This window comes from Littorina saxatilis, linkage group LG8 (assembly GCF_037325665.1).
Source record: "Littorina saxatilis isolate snail1 linkage group LG8, US_GU_Lsax_2.0, whole genome shotgun sequence".
Classification (NCBI taxonomy): Eukaryota; Metazoa; Mollusca; class Gastropoda; order Littorinimorpha; family Littorinidae; genus Littorina; species Littorina saxatilis.
Window position 1 is genome coordinate 74,261,820 of NC_090252.1, and position 19,737 is coordinate 74,281,556.

General features: G+C 40.1%; 2 protein-coding genes and 1 pseudogene across 6 annotated transcripts in view; all 3 read right to left on the bottom strand.

Annotated features, from left to right (window-relative positions):
- LOC138974336 (mitochondrial import receptor subunit TOM70-like) overlaps positions 1–19,737 on the bottom strand; it is a 554,410-nt gene that overhangs the window by 416,406 nt on the left and 118,267 nt on the right. The gene's annotated exons all lie outside the window — the stretch shown is intronic.
- Positions 811–3,318, bottom strand: LOC138974334 (uncharacterized; annotated as a pseudogene).
- LOC138974438 (uncharacterized) lies at positions 6,341–14,267 on the bottom strand. Its single transcript, XM_070347153.1, has 4 exons — positions 14,249–14,267; positions 10,713–10,865; positions 10,199–10,348; positions 6,341–8,657 (listed from the first exon to the last, which is right to left on the bottom strand). Exons 1-4 carry the CDS (start codon positions 14,265–14,267, stop codon positions 8,365–8,367), a joined length of 615 nt encoding a protein of 204 aa, XP_070203254.1. The 3' UTR covers positions 6,341–8,364.

Sequence of the window (19,737 nt, forward strand, 5' to 3'; positions counted from 1 at the left end):
ATTAATTTCATTCGTTCTGCACACACACACTCACACGAACACATTCACAGTCAAATCCACTAAAAGTAAAACAGAACGCCATGTTCTAAACTAGCATTTTAATGCATTTGTCATCAAACTCAAACAGCACACATGCAGGGTTTGATTTTGGCATATATAATAATATATAATCATGACATTAGTCAGCCTACTACTGAACGCAGCAGGGCCTATAATACATGTACTTCAAAAACTGCTTCAGGGTCACCAGGTCATCTTTTCATAGTACAGTGGAACCTGCAATTAGTACCACCCCAAGGGACCGAACCAAAAGAAGTGCTACTTTGAGGTATTCACAGGCACGTTTAGACGTGCGTCACACGGCCAACAAAAACACTGTTTTTGCTCCTCACATGTTACAACAGTCGCCTCTCGGTGTTTGTGTTTGCCATGTGACGCAGCCCTTATACTGATAAAGACAAATTGGTCCAAAATTGACAGTGCTATTGAGCGTAATCACAGATTTGGCCCTATTTGGAGGGGTGCTATTCACAGGTTCCACTGTATTAATTATACATGTATTCATTCTCAAAATTTTGATCGCAAAAAAATCTATCTTTAGATTGGCACTTGGCATCTCCCCACACACACACACACACACACACACACACACACATACACACACACACACACACACAATTTTAATACTAACACCACCAAGGGCTTATGAAAGAGAGAAGACCGAGCGTCAAACAGAGGCGCATGAAAGCAAAATGACGAGAGCCTGTAACACGCATGAAAGCAAAATGACGAGAGCCTGTAACACGCATGAAAGCAAAATGACGAGAGCCTGTAACACGCACACAAATCGTGTTTAGGGTAATCACACCAGGTTTTTTGTTTTTATTGGATTTCTGGATCTGAGAGAACTCAACTTCCTCAAGCAAATCTTCCAATGATTGTTTTACGGAAATTGCAAAGAAAGAAACAAACAGAGATGATCTGTGTGGCAAGCTTTGTTTCAAGCAGGTTCAACTTCTGTTGGCAGATTGCATATACTTTTGCCATACCAATCACCCTTTCTACATGGACACGTTTGCTTGCAATTTTTCTGTCATCTGCCCGAGTGGTTGGGGAAAGTCTGTTCTTCTGCTTGAAAAATGCAGGAATGTTGATGTGGACATCACGCAAGGCAAAAATGTCTTGAACATTGAAACCCTTGTCCGCCATGATTGAATCATGTGGGTCACAGAGCGTTGTCAACGCGGACCTCTCCACAATTTGCCGATCACTGCTGGATCCACCATAGGCATCAGACACAAAAGAGGTTAAGCCCCCTGGCGTCACACCTACCAACACTTTCACTGTATTGGAATGTTTGTACGATGAAAATGAAATTCTCTGTGCCTTGGGGTTTGAAGGTCGTTTCACACGAACTTCTGTTGCATCCACAATTACTCTGGTTGACGGAAATTTCCTCTTAAAGTCTACTGGACAGTGATGGCTCACCATTTGTCGTTTTGGCCAACCAGTCCACCTCCCTCCATTGAAAGTAGCAAAAGTTCACCCAAGTAGTGAACACCTTCTGCACAACAAACCGAGACACACCGAACATGCGGCCAAGTTCAAAATGTGGATAGTATCTCCTAAGTTTAACCAACATGAGGAGGAACTGGTTCACTGGTGTCAGAGCTGTGCATCCACTGGAGTAGGTGTAGATCAGGTGATCTACTGCATCACCAAGTGACCAGAAGGCATGCATAAAAATGTAAATTGTTTCTAATCCTGTATAATGATGCACAAGTTTGTTATCGTGCTTGATAGCTTCCACAGACAAGTAGGGCTGTCCTTTCGTACGTTCTGTATCACTATCAGGTTGTTCACTTTCATCCTCCGCCTCGTTTGATTCGACTGTGAAGAAGTAGCTGGATGAAGAGCTGCATCCTGCTGAAGGCGTCTGTGTTGGTGTTGCTTGGTCACTGCATTCATTACCACTGTTTTCAGGCAACGAGCAAGTAGACACAATCTCCACAGACTCACTGCATTCATTACCACTGTTTTCAGGCAACGAACAAGTAGACACAATCTCCACAGACTCACTGCAATCAGGAAGAATCAAACTGTCCGAGCAAGTAGTCACAATCTCCACAGACTCACTGCATTCATTACCACTGTTTTCAGGCAACGAACAAGTAGACACAATCTCCACAGACTCACTGCAATCATTACCACTGTTTTCAGGCAACGAGCAAGTAGACACAATCTCCACAGACTCACTGCAATCATTACCACTGTTTTCAGGCAACGAGCAAGTAGACACAATCTCCACAGACTCACTGCAATCATTACCACTGTTTTCAGGCAACGAGCAAGTAGACACAATCTCCACAGACTCACTGCAATCATTACCACTGTTTTCAGGCAACGAGCAAGTAGACACAATCTCCACAGACTCACTGCAATCATTACCACTGTTTTCAGGCAACGAGCAAGTAGACACAATCTCCACAGACTCACTGCATTCATTACCACTGTTTTCAGGCAACGAACAAGTAGACACAATCTCCACAGACTCACTGCATTCATTACCACTGTTTTCAGGCAACGAGCAAGTAGACACAATCTCCACAGACTCACTGCAATCAGAAGAAATCAAACTGTCCGTGGAGACACATATTTCTTCACAGTAGCTCAAATCCAGATCTGTGTACACTCTTTTTCTGTCCAATTCTTCTGTTCGCTGCTCCCACTCCTCTGCTGCCTTGCGCTTTCTGTTCTCCTTCTTTTGGTGGCGTTCCTCTCTACTGAGCTGGGCTGCTGTCTTCTCCTTGCTCCATTTGAAGACTGAGGGAACCGCAGTTTTCTTCAGGTTTTGTCGGGTTCTCTTCAGTCCTGGGAAAAAAAATCTAAATTTGAATTCCTATGAATACCTTTTTATGCTTGCACTCTTTTGTGTCATTTTCTCACCATATAAACAACAGGGGCAAGAACATGTTTGAGGTCTGTTACAAAAATCCACAGCGTGCTTTACAATGTACAGAAAATCCAACAAGCCTTTCAAGGCAGCATAGTGAAATGCGTGCACACATGGAAAAAGTGACAACAAAAAGCTGTGTTGTGTGTGCATATTTTTCATGATTCCCCACCAATCTTCCCGATTATTTACAGATAAATGTACATACCATCTACTGTGAGTTTCTTGTTGTGATAATCAGATTCTACGAAGTGCCCATGGCAAACGATACTGTGCTTCGTCGGTGCAAACTTTTTTTTCTTGAGTTCACTTGTTTCCTCGTCGACGATCGACTCTATTCCGCGTCTAACAGCATGCATCCAACTCTTCCTCATCTTCTGGAAACGTATGGCCGCCACGCCTTGAACATCCAGGAACACAACAACACCCGCTCGGCATCCTAATCTTTGCTAACGAGTCGCAGAACGTCGATAGACAAAATCAAAAATGACTGGGGATAAAGATGGAAGCGTCTGCTCGAAGACCCTTACAACCGAAGCGACGCCAATCGGCGGCAAGGGAGATAATATCCAAAACGTCGACCATTGCAGTCTGTTGTCGAAGAAACTGAGTGAAAAGAAGGGGAACTACTCTTGTCGCTAGACAAAGTATGAGTTACTTGCTTGGGAAATTGCTTCTGATGAACGTTTGAGCACGGCAGATCTAGATTCAGAAAACAACCGAACTCATGGATTTTATATGGAGATTCATGTGTTCAGGCATGTAGTTGTTAATTTAAATGCGGTATGTTTGTATTGTTTGCTCCAGAGATGTATACTTCGTACATTAGAGCGTTCGGAACTTTTCAGTCGCAAAAAGTAGTACCGAAACAGAACAACTTCTCAACCCATTGCACTATCGAGGATTCAGGCTGTTGCTGGGTCGTTATTTGTTTGGTTGCTGGGTCATTATCGAAAAATAACTACCCCTACAAGTTTACAGAGGTAAAGAAGCAGAGGGGAAAATAAATCTTGCTAATCGTACTATTGCTGCGTCCTCTTTTTTGAAATAATCATATGTCTATTTCACTCCGTAGACTCCTTCGCAGCGGTGTGTTGCGTGCCGCACGGGTGTTTGCACCCCGCACGCTGGAGCGGTAAGTTGAGTGGGGTTTGTGTCTCGATAAAACAGCTTCTTCTATAAACATTTCGTAACTTTGCACATTAAGATATGTCTTGTTAGATCTGTTAGTGTTTCTTCTACACGCCGATGTACTTTTTGGGTGCATATTTTGTATATTATAGCCGTGATTCTGTAAAATATCACGCCTGTAACTGCACAGAAGCAAATTTCGTAGCATTCGCAACAAATTACTGGTGTAAACTTTAATGTGAAGAACTGCCATCAGTTCCACAAAAACCTGAACCTTTCTGCAGTACTGAGGCCGAGTTTCAAGCTTCTAGGACCTTGCAGACAGCGAAAAGCATTCGGAGAATGAGAATTATCCTACAACTTCTGTGTTTGCCCCCCGAAGCTGCCGTGTTTCGCCCCCGCAGCTGCCGTGTTTGCCCGCCGTTTGTGTTTGACCACCGACCCTGCACACTCATGTTTATGTCCTCTAATTGGCTTGGAGCTATTTTGACCCAAGGCCTTGAATTTCTTTACCCCCTCTGTCTTGAGGCAGGCCATCTGTCTGAGTTCTTTGATGCGAACACTGATTAGGTGGACCGCATTCTGAATGTCTGTGTGGGTGAGAGTGCCCAGCTCTGCCTTTTGCGCCATGTCTTTCAGAATCTGTAGTTCTTGCATCTTTCTTTCATTTAGCTGAGCAAACGTAGGGGCGTTTTCGCAGCCAAATAGATCCACATCTCCTTTCTTGTGAGTCAAGGAGCCATTAATTTTCTTCGAATCAAAGCTCACTTTTACTTGCTTTGAATGCTTCGCCACAGTTTTCAGACAATCATCGATGATGCCAGGCTTGATCTCTGTCTTGATGACTGCAGACGTTTCCAGGAACTTTGAAGCTGGGACAGCGAAGTTAATTTTCGCATCAACAGGCTCCAGCCTGTTATCCACGGACGACCCGGACCCATCAAGTAGATTGCCCTCATGTTTTGGACCGCCCATGAATCTCAGGAATTTCCCGTGGAACAGTTTGTAGCCGGTACGCCAGAAAAGTTTGGTGTCATTACCATATCTCATTGCCCTAACTGTGCGACACGAAAAAAACCTAACTACATCCAAAAACAGTTTAAATGCGATATTATCTAGAGGAAAGTCGCCTGAAGCGACCAGTTCGTGGAAAAGAATATATGTATCCAACTGTCCACTTCTTTTTAGTTGGGTAATTACGTCTGGCAACAGTTTCTGAACCTGCTGTTGTGCATTTGCTTCTGTAGGATCTTCCTCAATTGAAGAATCGTCATTTGAAATGAGAACAATATTGTGCGAATCCTTTGCAACTATTCTTTGTCCGCCTTTCAGAACATCTGCCGGAATGACTTTATAATCGTGCCCTGCATACGATTGTTTCCCAGTGTTACTGTTGACGGTCAAATTTCTAATTTTGAGCTGCTTATCGGGGTGTTCATTCACGTTATGGGCGATAATTTCATGGAAGATGGCAAAAGTTGTTCCACACTGGTAGCATTTATAATCCTTACGTGCTGAAACACACAAATATTATAAAAACAATACCTGTTACCCTCTCACCGCCGACGTCGAGTTGCAATATTAAGGCGATGCGAAAGTGTGGAAAGATTTAGATCTAGATCTAAAAATCAAACGTGAATTTCTCCAAAATTTGAGCACCAATCGCCTTCAAACTGTTCATTTTTATTAAAAACTGAATGACGATCTGAGAGGCATGAGCTAGAGATTGAACAAATCTCGCACTTACCCGTTATTTTAACTTTAACAGTCAAAGAACACAGTGCGTTACGCAGGTACATAACAACTGAAAACGGCTGCTTGTTTTGAAATTTTACCGATGCATCCCAGTAGCGCGACCTTTTATGCACATCACTAGCTTTCATCACTTTACAATCGCCTTAATGCGCAGTATAAATTTTCATTCATTCATTCATATGGGGTCGCCCGACCGGGGTATCGAACCCGAGACCTTTAGGTTACAAGTCCAACGTGCTACCGACTGAGCTACCCGGCGAAGAAGAAGACCAAGCTAAGAAGAAGAAGAAGAAGAAAAGATCATCGGTTTCTGTTTTTTGGTTCAGTAGGTAGAGATACTGCCCCATAGTAACTCTCCATGGTTCCTGCAAAATAGCTCCAAGCCAATTAGAGGACATAAACATGAGTGTGCAGGGTCGGTGGTCAGACACACCGCTGCGAAGGAGTCTACGGAGTGTATTTGAAATGTCCAAACGATGGAGTGCATCTGCCGCATTTTTGAGTTTCTATTTTGTGTCTTTGACAAGTAAATGTTGCTGCTGATACTTCCAAATTTCTCTTTTCGTTTTTCACAGACCGTGATTTACAAAATTTCTCATCTTTTTACAACAACTTGTGTTTTGATACCCAAATATTATATCCTGCATTTTAAACTTAACCCTTAATCCAATCGTTTCCTCTATCCAATTTTCTATCTTCGTCCAAAACAACTTAACCGGTATACACTCATAAAAAAATGTTCAACAAAATCAACTTCCGTACAACATATACAACATCTGTTATTCTCTGTGACGTGCATTTTACATAATAAAATATTTGTTGGATAAAGGTTACGTAAAATTTGTCATTGCAATTCTCTCAATCTCACTTTTTTGGAAACATAGGCAAGTGTCCACATTTCCTTATCTACCTGCACACCAAACTTCCTTAATCAAAAATTATACACACAAGGTTTTTCTACAGCAGTAATTACACTTTTCTTTTCTATCGTTTTTCTTATTTGGCTTATTTTTTATCATATAATGGATACCATCAAACAACTGCTTATCCATCAGTACAATAATATGTTCATTTTTAATCCAATGAATCCATAATTTGGGTAGTGCATTTATTAATGCCCCATTTTCCCTTTATACCGCATGAAATCATTACTCCACACAATCTGTTGATAAAAAATTGTGTACATCAATATTGTCATGTTCCATCCTAAGTTTGTAATTCAAATGTGTCCAAACTACCCTCTGCCAAAATGGGCTTCCAATCATTGTCAAATTCAATTCCTTACTCGGTTTAACATTCAAATCAAAACAACCATACCCTGAAACAACATGTCCCAGAAACCATAGTGGTATAAACGTCCAATTTTCTCCCTTCGTTTCATACAATCGTCCAACCCATTGTAAATAAAAAGACTTTTGCATAATGTGCGCATTTAACATTTTCAACACACCTTCACTTATTTATTTCTCCATGACTTTTCTTGTGACTTTTTCAAATGCTGTTTTATTCGAACACTTTCTCTGCCAAATAAACTTATTAAAAGATCTATTCAACTCTGTCAAAACACGATCTGGCAATCCAATCGTCTGCATCACAAATACCAACTGTGAAATAAAATAACATTTTATTATTACAATTTTACCGTGAATACTTAAATCTCTTCGACTCCAAATCTTAATCAACTTCTTGATCTTCTGAACTCTTAATACCCAATTCTGTTCAACATTTATTGCTCTATCATTATTTACAAAATAAATACCTAAAATCTTGATCTTATCTGTGCACTCAAAGGGCAACTTTTGATGACCACAATTCTGTCCAATTTTCATTATTTTGGTTTTATTAACATTCAGGGTCAGTCCTGAGAACTGTGCAAACTGTATTATTATATCTTTAACTTTAAAAACATTACCACTGTTTTAAATGTTTAATTGGATGAAGAAAACGTGTTGCCACAGTTACGTTCTGAATGGTTGAATGACTTTGAATTTGCTAAACTCTCCTTAATGTATCGATGCAAGCCAGTCTGCAGGTTGTCAATAACAGCTTTGTACAAACTACAAGAAAAAAAACGATAGTGTTTTTAAAAGCTTACACGACCATTTTTTTCTTTCATAATGTGTTTCACCAAACAAATATATATCCAGCACTTTCAGACAGGGATGACCCATTAAAGTTTGCATGAATTTAGAAAATATCCGTGCTCCTTTGTAACCCTTTAGAATCGACCAACGGTTTGTTCAAACTTTGGCAAGGGAAAATAGCATTCTTCCACTAATCACACCAAAAGCTACACCTTGTCTGTTGTTGTTTTTCTGTGGATTTGAGTTTGTGCTCTTTTTGCTGTCGGTGTCCGTGAAGAAATAATTGTTGCTTTTCAAGTTTAGGTTTGGATTCAAGTGGAAGATTGTTATCCCTTGTAATAGTCTGGATACATCATAGGACGGTTTGAATGATTTACATGGAAAGAAATGTATTCTACGCCAAAATACAAAGAGTGACCAAAATGGAGTACTTTTGTATAATTATAACTGCATTTTCCCAGTATTGTTATGGGGAGGATCAGCGACTACAGGCCAGACGTTTTTTCTCGTCGTTTTCTTGAACGTGATTCGCTCTTCTGCGTACATCACAGCCTCTGAAGAAGACGACGAGTTGCAGCGTTCCTCTCTGATAGTTGCAGCTTCCGAGTCAGAAGCGACGGGATTCAGGTAGTCGTCAGGCAGGGAGCTGTCCGACGAAGGACAGGCGATGTGGTGCAGGCAGTCATCTGACATGCTGCTGTCGGACACAGATGCCAGGGTGCTGTTCGATTTACCTACAACAAAACCCCGCATACTCATGTGTTAACGAGGATTTCAGTAGCCATTATCGCTGAGGATATGTGTGTTGACACTGTTATGGCATCTTAGTTTCAGTGATAACGTGAAATCCTGTGGTCGAGAATTGTTTATTGCTCAGCTCTTGTTTTCTTTTCTTTTTTTAAAAATAATGACAGTATACAGATTGATTGATTTGTTGTTTTACTCAACTTGAAGTATTTAACATCTGGTGCTTGCTAAACTCTATGAACATACACTCAGTATTTAAAAAAGCACATAACTGACTTATGTAAAACAGAAAAATACGAAAATGATCAATCATTCAATGAATATCAAATTCGATAATAAACAAACAGACAATATAAATAGTACAATAAATTATCACAAGCAAATACATTTATATCATAATTAGAGAAAATTAAGCCAATGAATAAATATACACAAAGCAAATGAAGAATAAATAATCAAAATAAAGGATAAATAATTAATTAACAGACTGAATATAATCAATTTATACAGAATGAAAGAAAGAGAAACAAGTCGCGTAAGGCAAAAATACAACATTTAGTCAACCTTTCGAACTCACAGAATGAAACTGAACGCAATGCAATTTTTCAGCAAGACCGTATACTCGTAGCATCGTCAGTCCACCGCTCGTGGCAAAGGCAGTGAAATTGACAAGAAGAGCGGGGTAGTAGTTGCGATGAGAAGGATAGCACGCTTTTCTGTACCTCTCTTCGTTTTAACTTTCTGAGCGTGTTTTTAATCCAAACATATCATATCTATATGTTTTTGGAATCAGGAACCGACAAGGAATAAGATGAAAGTGTTTTTAAATTGATTTCGAAAAATTAATGTTGATCATAACTTTTATATCTTTAATTTTCAGAGCTTGTTTTTAATCCGAATATGACATATTTATATGTTTTTGGAATCAGGAAATGATGAAGAATAAGATGAACGTAAATTTGGATCGTTTTACTAAAACAATTTTTTTGGTGCAATTTTCAGATTTGTAATGACCAAAGTCATTAATTAATTTTTAAGCCACCAAGCTGAAATGCAATACCGAAATCCGGCCTTTGTGGAAAATTGCTTGGCCAAAATTTCAATCAATCTGATTGAAAAATGAGGGTGTGCCAGTGCCGCCTCAACTTTTACAAAAAGCCGGATATGACGTCATCAAAGGTATTTATCGATAAAAAGAAAAATAAACATCCGGGGATATCATTCCCAGGAACTCTCATGTCAAATTTCATAAAGATCGGTCCAGTAGTTTGCTCTGAATCGCTCTACACACACACACGCACAGACAGACAGACACACAGACACACACACACACACACACACACACACACACACACACACACATACATACACCAGGACCCTCGTCTCGATTCCCCCTCTATGTTAAAACATTAACTTGACTAAATGTAAAAAAGCAAGACAGACAGACAGAAAGCAAACATCCTAATTCATTACAACATATACATTTACACTTAAAGAATCAATAAATTATATGAGCTCAGGTTTATACCAGAGTCGGTGTCATCAGGAATCTCAGCATAGTCATGACCCAGTACACTGACAAAGGATTCCCTGTCATCCTGGAACATCACAGCGCCACCTGCTGCTCGTCTCACGTTGTGAGGAGCGGGAGGTGGTGGAGGAAGTGTTCGTAGTCTGCCTGGAAGTAGAACATAAAGAAATGAGCCTCTGAAATCTGTGTTGTTTCTGGCACCACAGAGACAGGATGATACAAGCAAATCTAAAGGTTTTTTTTTAGATGCCTTTTGCTGGTGATGTGCAAGCATAAAGAAGAGAAGAAAGAAAGACACATACACCAACACGCACACATTGGAGAACGCACGCATGCTCACACACCCACACACCCACACACCCACACACCCACACACACACCCACATACACACACACACACACACACACACACACACACACACACACACACACACACACCATATCTTCCATATCTTCAAAAATTGTATGAGCATTCACGAAATTATGGTGCAGACTCTTTCACTTTGCCTACCTTTTCTCTTGGCAACACATCCAAACAGGATGCATAGCGCAAGAAACAGTATGCCACTTCCAATGGAACTCAACAGTGTGATCAGGGGTCCAACCTCTAGACTAGCAGTGATTGGTGTAACTGTTGTAGATTTTTGGGTAGACGTGGGTGTATCTGAAACGCAACAAGTCTGAAGAAATGACAGGATAGATAAAAAAGACATGTAGGTATGCAAGCTGGTATCTTTATTATATAATCTCAAAAGTTGCTCATCAGACCATACATTATGTTTTTATTATCTTAAAAATGTGCTGTGTGTCTTCAGCATGCACGATGCATGAGCTATTCACAATGTTGACCACCAAGAAGGTTACATATCGACATTTTGATAAACTGATGTGTTTGTGTGTTGTTTTCAAAGGTGTTTCTCGTGACATGAAAATCACACATATAAACGTAATAAACACGCCAAAAACGTCTTTTCAGTAAGAATCTGTTAAATTGTTTAATGATCAGTAACAGGGATGTAAATCCCCCACAGGTGGACACTAAATATACATGATTCTAATGTCACGTCGCGAGGAACATTTGTGAGCGAATAAAACTGTTTCATGCAAAAAGAACAATGTCTTCTTGAATATCAGTTATTTTATTTTCTGAACTTTTCATACCTCAAACTCTCAAATGAAACTTACATTACGTCGAGTACGTGATTTGGTTCAAGAAGTACACAACAAGAGTTTCGCGTTACATACGTGCGAGACGTGAAATTAAGTTTGAGGCCACCCGACAGGAGAAACACAATAGTTCAAAGAAAACCTTTCAAATAAAAATAAAAAAACTGAAGGGACATCTTAAGTCCAGAAAAATTTCCTTTTGAATAACAGAAAAGGATGTAATAGTATTTTGGGCAGATTCGAGGGTTGTGATTGGATAGACTCACACAGCCCTATTCCGATCATCGGGCCATATTCCGCAGGAAGTTTGCGAATATGCTTTCTTATTCGCAATAACAAAGACGCATGTATCCTGTATGAAGCACACGCATTCCTGGCCAGGTTTGCTTCTGTGACTGGTCGACAGACGATGCAATTTGCTTTTTTACATTTGGTCAAGTTTTGACTAAATGTTTTAACATAGAGGGGGAATCGAGACGAGGGTCGTGGTGTATGTGTGTCTGTGTGTGTGTGTGTCTGTCTGTGTGTGTAGAGCGATTCAGAGTAAACTACTGGACCGATCTTTATGAAATTTGACATGAGAGTTCCTGGGTATGATATCCCCAAACTTATTTTTCTTTTTATTGGATAAATGTCTTTGATGACGTCATACCCGGCTTGTTGTAAAAGTTGAGGTGGCACTGTCACACCCTCATTTTTCAATAAAATCGATTGAAATTTTGGCCAAGCAATTTTCGACGAAGGCCGGACTTTGGTATTGCATTTCAGCTTGGTGGCTTAAACATTAGTTAATGCCTTTGGTCATTAAAAATCTGAAAATTGTAATTAAAATTATTATTTTTATAAAACAATCAAAAATTACGTTCATCTTATCATTATTCACTTTCTGATTCCAAAAACATATAAATATGTCATATTCGGATTAAAAACAAGCTCTGAAAATTAAAAATACAAAAATTATGATTAAAATAAAATTTCCGAAATCGATTTAAAAACAATTTCATCTTATTTCTTGTTGGTTCCTAATTCCAAAAAAACATATAGATATGATATGTTTGGATTAAAAACACGCTCAGAAAGTTAAAACGAAGAGAGGTACATAAAAGCGTGCTATGCAGCACAGCGCGACCATTACCGCACTATTCTGGCTTGTCGATTTCACTGCCTTTGCCACAAGCGGTGGACTGACGAAACTACAAGTATACGGTCTTAGTGAAAAAATGCAGTGCCTTCAGTTTCATTCTGTGAGTTCCACAGCTTGACTGAATGTAGTAATTTTGCCTTACGCAACTTGTTCTTTCTTACCGTACATGAAATACATTCCGAGTAAAATCCAGTTCTTTAACAGGCAACAAACCTTCCAAAATTCAAGAAGCTACATTATAGCAGACGATCTTTCCAATGTTTAGCACATCAGCAAACTCTCCTTTCCTTTCCCTATGCAACGTCCATTGTGCCCAATGTTGAAATGAAGTTACTGCTCTGAAACATTTTGTCGTTGACTTTCTTCTGAGACAATCCTTGTTCTCTTATTATCATCCACAGATTTACAGCAATCTTCATCACGCGAATCAGTATCCACAATAGAAGTGAGACTTTCGAACAATACATAGAATAATACGTAAGCAAGCATGATAGATGACGTCATATAAAACCTGGCATAAAATTATTGACGTAATGCCAAACATCCGGTATCTCGTATCTTCTCGTGTATACATGTCCATGAGTTTTTCAATGTTCGGTGATTTCCGTGGATACATGCGCAAAGAGATATGCGCTCTAAACCGTCGTCTGTAATAGGCAACATGGACCATTCTGGTAGTTGTTGCTGAAAAAAACATGTTTTCAACGCAGAATATTATGTCAGAATAGCAATACTAACGCTATTGTGTTTTCAGTGTAACAGTAGGGTCCGATATTTAGACTCGAACAAGTATAATGCCGACGAGTCAAAGACGAGTCGCATTGTACTTGTCTCGTTCAAATATCGGACCCTATTTGCTATGCTGAAAACACAATAGCTGTTAATGTCGTGTGAAATTTACATTTCGAATTGTTGTTACATGTACGTCAAATGAAACAACTGCAAATAAAACCACTCTATAATCACGTCCAAGATACCCAACTAAAAAGAAGGTAAGTAGTTGACATTCCGAGAAATTGAAATGTTTATGTATCCATTGCTTTCAAAAGTGTTTCCCGTGACTCGTGACATCAGCATTACCAGTTTCTACTGCTTTAAACAGGAATACATAGCTGAAGGCTGTATTTGTTCCTGTAAATAATCCGATAAATTGTTTGGACAAAAACAGGTGTCCTTAAAATTCTGCTATTCTTCTGTTCAAAAATGGGTAGTTTTGAAATTGAGGAATATTTGTGCACGAGCGCAAAAGCACTCAAACATGACGTTGTTTGACTGTGTCATTCAGTTTGAGCCGTAAAACGGTTAACAAAAACTTGTAGATTGTTCACATATTTTTCATTAGTGAGTTTCTTTGAAGTCTAAACTAACAGGACATATCTGTTTTGTTTCATTTAACCACGCAGTCAGACTGATCCAGCTTCAAACAGAAAACATCATTGTCCAAGAATAGAGCACTGGGTGAGGTTTTTAATTTCCCTTCATCCAAAGTCATCATGCTCTCAGCCCTACAGAGAATGTTTTCTGAAACTTGGCACAAACGTAGCAGTACATAGAGATTACACAATGTTCTCGAGGCTTGCCGAGACCCCCTCAGTGCCCCACTAAACAAAGAAAGTCGCGAGGGTTTCCCAACGTGAGTTACAATATAACATTGTGTCATTTCTTTAGTACACGTTTAGGCTACATGTCAATACGTCCCAATACCATTACGTCCCAGTACCATTACGTCCCAGTACCATTACGTCCCAGTACCATTGCGTCTAAGTACCATTGGGTCCCAGTATCATTGCGTCCCAGTACCATTAGGTCCCAATACAATTACGTGCCATTGCGTTCCCGTACCATTAGGTCCCAATACTAGTGAATTTAATTTCTGAGATGTTACTGTAGCAATGTAGCGACACGTTTTGTAGATGTAGCCGTGTGGCGATTTCATGTACTGTTGTCCCTCTCTTTTACTCCCTGTCTATTATCTTCCCCTGACCCAAGTTGTGTCTCCCGCTAGGATTATTGTGTGTTGTAGCTAACTGTAGGTGTGTATGGAGGCTGGTTTCTGATTGGTTGATTGTTTGAACGGGTGCGCGGGTGAGTCAGAATAATAGCGTGGGCTAGAAGAGTACCCGGTGTTATTTCGAAGTGTGAAGACGTGTCAGTGTGCGTATCTTGGATTGTGATGTTTTAGTTGTAGTTGAACGATGTTTGTGTTTCTGTAATAATCAATGCAAGTAGTGTAGTTTGGGCCATTATAACTGTATTTTGGCGAAGGAGTGATTCGAGGATTGTTTAGAGAGACTTTGTGTGTGTGTTCAGTTGAACAGACGTTTTAGAGCTGGGTTTATATAAGCGAAGTGACTTTCGACCGGGATCGTAATTTGAGTTCCGACGAGTTGTGTGCGGCTATATATTGAGGACTAGATGATTACCCGCTTCGCCGGGTACCGGCTTCGCCGGGAAGAAGTAGAGCCGAATGCCAGGCTGCGCTTAGCCGGCGCACGAAGGAAAGGAGATAAACGCGCAAAACACTGGAGACCTTCTAAAAATAGTAACGTGCAGTGACCTTCTAAAAATAGTAACGTAGTAACGGGAATATGGATTGACGCCACACGGAGGAAGGGAGATAATCGCGGCTGAAAACACTGGAGAAGATAAGGAAGAGTTACTGGTAGTGGATCCAGACCAAAAAAACACAAAATCGGTTCAGCGCGCACAGCGCTGCGCGCTGAGAGCACGTGTTGAAATATCTCATCGATGAGGTTGTGTCCGGGGTGTAGCTGAATACGGTGTCCAAATTTGAAAAAGATCCACCGAGAACTTTGGCCGTGCATCGCGAACAGACAGACAGACAGACAGACACTAGTCGTATATATATATAGAAGGAACTACACTGCTTTCTGGTGTCTGCTTTCTGCTTTCTGGTGTACGTTAATTAAAAGTCACGTTATCGCAACCTCTGTCTTGGCGTCTCATTTATGCTTCCTGGCCTATTTCCCCCCTTCCACTCCACCCTATCACACGATTTGTAATAAATGTATTACAAAATGCACTTTTATTACAAAACGTGTCGGTACATAGCAGTATTTCGCAAATAAAAATAAAATAAAAAGATGTGTACCGGTGATGGACAAACATGTGGACGGACATTGACCAAAAAAATGAGTATCGATAGGTTCCGGGTGCGTATCGCTAGCGCTTCCCCACCCCCCCCCTCCCCCCCGCGTGTTAGGGGGAAGAATTTACCCGATGCTCCCCAGCATGTCGTAAGAGGCGACTAACGGATTCTGTTTCTCCTTTTACCTACCCTTGTTAAGTGTTTCTTGTATAGAATATAGTCAACTTTTCTAAAGATTTTAGTCAAGCAGTATGTAAGAAATGTTAAGTCCTTTGTACTGGAAACTTGCATTCTCCCAGTAAGGTCATATATTGTACTACGTTGCAAGCCCCTGGAGCAATTTTTTGATTAGTGCTTTTGTGAACAAGAAACAATTAACAAGTGTCTTTGTCTTGTCTTCTCTCTCTCTCTCTCTCTCTCTCTCTCTCTCTCTCTCTCTCTCTCTCTCTCTCTCTCTCTCTCTCTCTCTCTCTCTCTCTCTCTCTCTCTCTCTCTCTCTCTCTCTGTGACTGGAGAACAATAATTGACAAACACGAATAATTATTGGAAACTGCACAATCAGACAGTACATTTCTTCTTTATGAAAAATCATGAAGTAAAAAAGGGGTCATAATACTTGTTATCCTACATACGTGAGAGAGACACCCGTGAGATAATAATCGTTCAAATCACACGTGTGTATATCATGTAAATGAGGTCATGTCAAGCAAGTCTGGCAGGGACCTGTTTTTCCACTGCTTATGATGCCAAAGTCACCGAGACAAACGTCATTATAGAAAAAAAAATTGCGCTCGCTAATTACCCTCGATGAATCTTTAGAACTAACACGTCACGCCACACTTTCAGAGTGACGTTTCTTTGCTTTGACGTAATAGATTGCACGAGGCTTTAGAAGAGACCGAGGTTCCAAAACAAGCGTCTTCAATTTAGCTGCCTCGTCTGCAAAACATTTTCAGTAAAATACACGTAAGTACAGTATGTTGAATAAACAGAATACTACATGGCTTGCTGTGTCGTACCAGATTTACACTCGTTGCTTTTTCAAATAGTGAACAGCTCGCTTTCGCTCGCAGTTCAATATTTTTAAAAAACAACTCGTGTAAATCTGGTACGACACAGCAAGCCATGTAGTATTCTCTATTTACAATATGTTATCTTCTACGTGTCACTTAAAATCAAAATACATTTTGACTCTTAAATTAAAGGTCTTGCTTAAAAAAGAGACCTGTCATCTTTCATCAGATTATAAAATATAATGAATTAAAAATTGTCTGACCAACGAAATATCTCATAAATCAATGTGTTTAACAGATTGTGTTTATGTCTATTTATTTATTTGTTTATCTCTTCTCCATCCTTAATCACTGTTCACACCCACCCATCCCTTCTCTCCCATAGTCTGACCACGATGATCACGTACCCCATCCCCCCTTCCGCGGGTCCCCCCTTCCGCGGCCCACACCTCACTGTGCCCACCTCACCTCCCCATTAACCCCCCCACACACACACTGCCCACCGCAGCGTTCAAGCTTTGTTCATGTAACAATTGTGTTGGGACGTAATGGTACGGGGACGTAATGGGATTCCTTTATGGGACGTATCGATATGCAATTTTCTTGGGACCTATCGACACGCAATTTTGTTGGGACGCAATGGTACGGGACGCAATGGCACTGGGACCCAATGGTATTGGGACCCAATGGGATTGCTTAATGGGACGCAATGAGACGGCATTTTTTTGGGACGCAATGGTACTGGGACACAATGGTACTGGGACGCATTGGCATGACCCCCACGTTGGCTGCGGTAAGACGTGTGTTGTTCTGTTTTTGGACTCATCGCTGCGTCTGTTTACATCCCATACAGGGCCTCGACGCCTAATCCGGAAGTCTGTACACAATGAGTGAGTTTCTTGCATCCGAGCTTGAAAGAAGTCCGATCATTTGATGTCATGTTTCTCAGCTTCTGTTGTAATCTGTGTTCTCACCTTATATTGAGTTCACACTGAAACACTCTGGAGAATCAACACATCGGCCTGAAACCAGAGATCTCAAGCGAGTATGACGTATTTTGGAAACAAATGTTGCAATTTGTTTCAAACATTTTACGTCACGAGTTTCAAAGTCGGTCTCCTGGCAAATGTGTATCGCGCCACGTTTCAGTGCTGTAGTTCACAACTAGAGATCGTTTACGGTGTCCTGTCCGTAAAATAAACTCATAACTCATAACTCATAACATTTTATTGATCCAACAAAGGAAATTAATTTAGTCATCAGCACATATAGGTCATTAATTAATAACTATAAAAGAATAAAAGAAGAAAATTCATAAAACCCATGATATAAAAATACCCTTTTTTCTTGCACACCTGACACACCGACACACCAATACACATGCATACATGCCTACATACATACCTACATACATACCTACATACATACATACATACATACATACATACATACATACATACATACATACATACATACATACATACATTCCATGTTAAAGTGTAGTTAAGAACATCACAGTAATTATATCATTGTTTGGATTAACAGATAAAAATAAATGTTCTTGCAGAACGTACTCATAAGGATACAGAAAGTAATTAAGTGCTTGTTGTATGAATTGTCGTTATCGTTCATTCTTTATCGTTTACAATCATTATTGCTTGTCGCGTTTAGATCTCACAAGCAGAAACACTCTGCAGCCAACAGAAATGTCACAGCGTTCAAGGTTTCATTTCTTAGGTGCATTATAGTTGTAAGTGGACGCAATATAAGCAATATCCTTTTTTCCAAATCCATGATAATAAATATAGGTGGTATGAAATTATTCCAATGTTACTAGACTGGAGATTTTGTTTCGAACCAGTGAAAAATCGCCTTTATCCTACATACGTGAGAGAGACCACTCATTACATAACAATATCGTTCAAACCACACATGTGTGTATCATGTAAATGAGGTCATGTCAAGCAAGTCTGGCAGGGACCTGTTTTTCCACTGCTTATGATGCCCAAGTCACCGAGACAAACGTCATTACGGAAAAGAAATTGCGCTCGCTAATTCCCCTCGATGAATTTTTAGAACCAACACGTCGCGCTACCCTTACCAGATTGACGTTTCTTTGCTTTGACGTAAGAGATTGCACGGGGCTTTGGAAGAGATCGAGGTTCCAAAAGAAGCATCTTCAATTTCGCCGCCTCGACTGCGGGAAATTTTGAGTAAAATACACGCATGTACAGTATGAACAGGATAAACAAAATACTACATGTCGTGCTGTGTCGTACCAGATTTACACTCGTTGCTTTTTCAAATAGTGAACAGGTCGCTTTCGCTCGCAGTTCAATATTTTAAAAAACAACTCGTGTAAATCTGGTACAAAACAGCTAGCCATGTAGTATTCTCTTTTTACCTTGGAGCGCTATTGTTGTTTCCAAGCCAAAGCGTTGGTATTTGAAGATTCGTGCGCAGCTAAAATTAAACATACAGTGAATCTTGACGAGTTTTGACCACGAGTGCGCATGCTCAGATATTTACACAATGGTTTCCTGGGTTTTTCCACAGCTTTATACCAATTTGTACCTTATATGGAAAAAAAGCGTTTGACCATATAAGGAACATACATTGCAGTCAAAGAGTGCACTAAAATCGCTTTCTAAGCATATGAAGTTGTCTGAATGTCACAGTTTAGGTATGTTACAAAAAAATTCAAAATCTTCATTTAACATTTTGATCTATTAGTGTATATAACTTTGAGATTGGATAAGTGTAACCCGAGTTATGATTTTTTTTAAAGTAATAAAATAGAGGCAAAGAGGATAAATTGAAACCGTTTTTGACATTTTTCAGCTAAAATTAACTGTGGATGTTGGATGTGAATACAACATGGCTGACAATCCCGAATCCGTGCGCAAAACTGCGCAGCCGTTAAATGGTACTTCGCAACGCTTTATCGACTTGAAACTTTGGGAAACAGCAGGAAAATGGTCAAAATAACCGTGCAGAGTCGTCTCATAAAAGTGCGAAGGCTATAAATTGTTTTATAAAAGTACCTCTTGTGCGTCTTCTTCGCCCGATATTCTGGCCGGCGAGCTACAAAGTGTTGGACTCG

Bases quoted from the DNA above. Each gene is read 5' to 3' on its own strand.
- LOC138974438 (XM_070347153.1), bottom strand. The intron at 10,349-10,712 runs GTAGGCAAAGTG...TTCTACTTCCAG, and splicing joins ATGTGTTGCCAAGAGAAAAG to GCAGACTACGAACACTTCCT. The intron at 8,658-10,198 runs GTATAAACCTGA...GTTTTGTTGTAG, and splicing joins TCCTGATGACACCGACTCTG to GTAAATCGAACAGCACCCTG.